The sequence below is a fragment of the Vigna angularis genome, chromosome 10 (assembly GCF_016808095.1).
Source record: "Vigna angularis cultivar LongXiaoDou No.4 chromosome 10, ASM1680809v1, whole genome shotgun sequence".
NCBI classification, from domain to species: domain Eukaryota; kingdom Viridiplantae; phylum Streptophyta; class Magnoliopsida; order Fabales; family Fabaceae; genus Vigna; species Vigna angularis.
In genome coordinates, this window is record NC_068979.1 from 27,952,683 (window position 1) to 27,958,145 (window position 5,463).

At 33.8% G+C, this 5,463-nt stretch overlaps 1 protein-coding gene across 1 annotated transcript; it reads right to left on the bottom strand.

Annotated features, from left to right (window-relative positions):
- Positions 1-2,406: 2,406 nt before the first annotated feature.
- LOC108334730 (LEAF RUST 10 DISEASE-RESISTANCE LOCUS RECEPTOR-LIKE PROTEIN KINASE-like 1.1) lies at positions 2,407-5,463 on the bottom strand. The gene is made up of 3 exons (XM_052870115.1): positions 4,614-5,463; positions 4,031-4,300; positions 2,407-3,843 (listed from the first exon to the last, which is right to left on the bottom strand). Exons 1-3 carry the CDS (start codon positions 5,404-5,406, stop codon positions 2,930-2,932), a joined length of 1,977 nt encoding a protein of 658 aa, XP_052726075.1. The 5' UTR covers positions 5,407-5,463; the 3' UTR covers positions 2,407-2,929.

The following is a 5,463-nucleotide window of genomic DNA, read 5'->3' on the forward strand; positions in this document are numbered from 1 at the left end:
TATTCAATCTCTTTTGCTCGTAAATAATAACTTTTTGGTACTTTCTGAATTAGCTCGTGTTCAAATTGGTGCTTTAATTTTTAGTATTTTTAATATTTGATATTCAATAAATATGTTAATTTGTTGTTGAGATTATATTAACTGTCAATATGTAACTATCTTATTAGATATTTGAAGGTGTGTTGGGATGTGACTAAGAGTAATTGAATAAATATCAAGACTAAAAATAATTTATACAATTCAATTTTGGAATATCAAAACCTTATTTTAAGCGTTTAATAATGTAAGCATTTAATAAACTTTTTGCCCTTGAATTTTGGGGTAGTAGATTTTGGTCCCAAATCTAAACAAAACGTTATTAGTCCCTCAAAATTGAAAATGATATATATGAAAGAGGAACTTTATGAGCTTATTAGAAGTTAAATGTGATCATAATAATACTTGTAGTTAAGATTGATTAGTAAATCCTTATACTTACCACAGAAAATTTGGAAAGAACTAATATAAAGTAATGTATTTACTGTGATTTAGACATTTTCAAAAATACTACAAACTTATTTTAAAATTATTAAACGACCCCTACAATATCTAATAAACTTATTGTGAAAATATTTTGCAAGTTTTTTATAAATTCTATTCAAAACTCTCTTTTTAAAGCTCCTTTTTTTCGGTTGTTTTTGAAGTTATCTTATTAAGGTTAATTCCTTACAAGAAAAAAGAGTATATCTTATAAGAATCAGAACAAAAGACAAACTGTAAACATATCTCCCTTGAGGTTGTTTCTTTTCTATTTATTATTTAAAAGAAAATATTTGTAAAACGATAATTTATTTTCTTCAAGTTGTTTGTTTTGTATTTATCCTTCAAATATTCTTAATGTAACATAAAATTTCATAAAACTTTGTTCACTTGAATAGATTTGGGAGAAAGTGATTGAGGAGATTTGAGAGGATTTAAAGGTAAATTTTTTTGTTGTTTATTTGAGTAAATTTGGAGGTAAGTGAGAGTGAATTTGGAAGTAAAGTTTGTAAGAATTAGTGTAGGATTTGATTGATGTGACAGATTAAAAAAATTTACTTCTAAATTCACTCTCATCTACCTTCAACTCCACTCAAATAAACAACAAAAAAATTTACCTTCAAATCCCCTCAATCACTCTCCCCTAAATCCATTTAAGTGAACAAAGCCTAAGTGTTGGATCTATCAAAGAGGAAGTGAAAGTCTAATCATATAAGAAATTGACACAACTCTCCATCCAAAATATTAAGATAATGAGTTAATGAGTTTTTCACTTTTATTTATTTTCTGATTTCTATCTAATGTGACATTTGGCTCACACTTAAATTCTTAACAACAAGATGATTTAATTAATAAATTTCTTTTGATGATGTGGAAATTTTTAAAAACATGTTTGCTTCATGCCTTTCTTGTCTCCTGGGTTGCATGTTTTTCATGCATTTTTCTCCTTCACTTTTCAATACTTTGACTTTTCTTCTTGGTTAAATTTTAAGCAGGCTTTACAACAGTTTGATGATTTTAAAGTAGTTCCTTACTTTATCTTTCAAAGCTCACAATCCTAACCTGATTTGACTTAATAGGCCTAAATACAAAACTAACATTTATACTTATTTTACACATAAAGTACATTTTTTATTTTTAAAAATTTACAACCAAAATACACTCTATTCTACAAAAACTTATTTATTTAAGAATATTTAAGATTCTTTTTATGTACATACTCATCAAAAGATAACTATCTAATTGCAATTTCAACACCACACAAGTACTAGACATAAAGAAACTCGTAAACTGGAACAAGTAAATATTTTAGAAAACCTAGGAAAAACACTTTAATGAAGAGGGAATAAATTACGTGGATTGTGAAAAAAAAAGTACAACTAGAAGGAAAAAAATAGTAGATATGTTTTAAAAGTTTGAGTTTGATTATTTCATTTAGGTATTTTACTCAAAGGTCAATGTGAAATTTATTATAATTTTTTTCTAGAAAATGAATATTGGTTTCTTTAAATATCATTAAACATTAGATAAATTGTAAAGAAATCATAAAACAAATCACGTTTGGATGTCCTAAACGTGGAGAAACTACTCGAGAAACATGCGTGTCCATTGTCCCACATCGAGAATTCCGTTTATGAAGACCCTACTACGCACTAGTTTCGTACTGACCCACCCCTGTTGTAGAACTTTGGGAGGAATGCATAAATTCTACCTTCTATTCATACTAATAATCCTGATTAAATTAAAATATAGATCATAAACATACAAAAAATAGGAAAAGTAATGCTTAGATAAATTTAAAATACCTAAAGATATATTAAAGATACTAGTTAATATTTTCAATATACTCTTAGCTTTTGCTTTTACTTGTTGCAAAATTACTAAACGCCTAAGTGTAGGGAAGTACTATATATGAAGAATCAAATTGCATCTCTAATGGGTTCATGCTGCATTTGGAAATGGAAGTGCCAAATTGAATTTGGGATGAAACTGTGTTGCATGATACAATAGGATGGTGGATGGACCAAATGAGTTCTGGGATAAACTATTTGCAATTGAGCAAAAACCGCATGAATTTCAAACTAAGCTAGACAAAATTGATCTAAAATTTAATGAAGATTCTCCTAAGTCACAACAAATGACATTCAAACTAACAAAGACTCTGTTATTAGTATTACATGCAACTATCAAAATATGATGACGTTTTCTGTATATATATATATATATGATCAGATCATGTTTTTTATATAATATGTTGAGCTAAGGTATTTTGTAAGCATCCGAATCATCAAACTCCAACAAGACAAGTATTTGACGAACTCGTTGAGTCTAATGATGCAAAGTGGAGTTGAAATCTGCACAACAATAGAAATGAAAGATAGGTTCTGATGTATTTTGCAGATCCCTTTTATCAGTTTGTTTTGAAAAGGCGCTTTTGTGGGTTTATCAGAGTGTTTGGAAGAGGTGGGTGAGCATAGCTTTGAGAAGCTCTTATAGCACCATTAACGACAATTCCCTCCTGATTCGGTGGCTCATCCCTGCCACTGTGAATTCTCTCCAGCACCTCCAATACTTCTGCCATAGAGGGTCTCAATTCCTTGTCCTGTTGCAGACACTGAAAAGCCAACTCTGCCACCGAACCTATCATCATTTTTAGTTTCTCATCTGATTGGAAACCAAGGGAAGGATCAACCAACTCAGAAAAGGCACCCTTTTGAATCTTCCTAATGGCAAGATTTGCCAACTTAATGTCTTCCCTGTTCCTGTTCATATCAACTGCTTTGAGAGATGATATTAACTCAACAAGCACAACCCCAAAGCTATATACATCACTCTTTGTTGTCAGCTGGTAACATAGCCGATAATCCGGATCAACATAACCAGGGGTACCTCTTGGAGCAGTGGAAACGTGAGTGACATCATCAGGGAACAGCCTTGAAAGACCAAAATCCGTAACCTTAGCATCAAACGCATTGTCCAAGAGAATATTGCTGGTTTTCACGTCCCTGTGAATGGTGTCAGAAGCGTGGAGATAAGCCAATGCACTAGCAGTTTGTATGGCAATTTTCATTCTCAGATGCCATGGCAGAAAGCATGAATTTCCTTCATCACCATGGAGATGAGAGCTAACAGTACCATTTGGGATGTGCTCGTACACTAGCAGTAAGTCCCGGCTGTGACGCGAAGTGCAGCCGTAGAGGGACACAAGGTTTCTGTGTCGCAGACGTGTGAGAATCTGGATTTCATTGATGAATGACTCCACTGGCCTATAGCTGCGCTCGAACAGGCGCTTCACTGCAACTTCACGACCATCTCTAAGTTTTCCTGGTCGTTCAAAACCAAAAGTTATTTTACATAGCAGTTTGAAGTTATGATAGCAGATTTTCTTCCTTTCTTTAGAATCACGGAAAAAGGTAATTTTTAAGTTTAATACTAGACGATTTTATATATTATAAAAATTTACTTTATTTATAGTCTCTAAAGAAAAATTGTGAGAATGTATAGTTCTTACCCAAGTAAACAGTTCCAAAGCCTCCTTCTCCAAGCTTCCTAGCTTCATCAAAATTGTTGGTTGCCTCTCTGAGCTCGTCGAAGGAGAAGACAGAGATCCCAAAGTAGACACCTCCACTTTCCATGGACGTTGTATCTCTGAAGGAAGAAGAATAAGCGTTTCTTAATTTGTTTTGGAGGCCTGAACGTTTCTTTCTTCCTTTCAACAACAAAAGAATAACACCAACCAAGGCAAAAACCCCAACCAGGACTGGTATTCCAACACATAAAGCTGCAGAAAAAGGGCGAGGAAAGCGCGTTAAATAGGAACAACTCTGTATAACAGCGTGACCTTGTAGAATAACAGTCAGTAATGAAAAGATACAACAAATAAAACTTAAGTCTAATCCACAAAGACACCATTTTTAACACTGCTAGACTTCCCAGCATATATAGATAGATACGATCGATCATGAACTTGTCTATTATTTTTTTCTTTTTCAAACTTTGTCATGTATTAGTGCATGCCGGTGTTTCACAGTAAATATGAAACTATGTTAGCGTGATTCAACATATATGCAAATAAAGAAAGTTAATCACAGTACCCAGTTTCTTAGCCTTGGCCGTTGGAGATGGAGAAACCAGGGGCGGGGAAAGACGAGGTGGTTGTCCATAATCACTGGGTGGGTCACAATTGAGGCGTTGTCCTTCAAACTTCAACTTACACAGGCCATGAGGACAGGCTTTGCAATTTTTGGGCATTTTTAATTTAATTTGGAGAATAGAAAATAAAAGTGTAAATGAAGGGTAATTGCAAAAGGATCCAGATTGAGAAACCTGAAAAAGTAAGCATGCGAACGGAATGTTGGGCATGGGATAGTCGACTTGATGGGAAGAACTGAAGTACATGTCGTAGTTTAAAGACATGTTTTGACAGTGTCTGTATAAAACCATGTTTGGAGGGGTTGAAATTTTGTTTTGGGTGTTGCGAAGGCATCCAAAGAAGGTAATATTGTTATAGATCTCGAAATACTTTTTATCCATCTCAAAAGGCTGCCTAGGCTGCTCTGGAACAAGGTTGTCAAAATCTGGGTAATGGATGAAAATGGAAAGATCATTGGGGTCCAAAGTTGGATTTATTATGGCATCAATTTTATACCATTTTTGGTCTGTCAGTGAGATTTGTTTGACTTCACTGTTGTCATCACAGCCAGTTATTTGCAACCCACATTTTGGATCTTTGCTTGTTGTGAAGGGGGGGAAGATATCCCCCAGATAGCCACATCGTTGAGGGGAAGGAGGACAATCTTCTGCTGGGTATTGTTCCCTTGAAGCTGCAACCAAGACAAGAAGCATGAAACCAGAGACTAGAAAAAAGCAAAACACGGAACCAAACATGGTGTGGCCCTTGAGCCAAAAAACACAGTTGGTTCTTCTTTAGTTTTATTGTGTCCG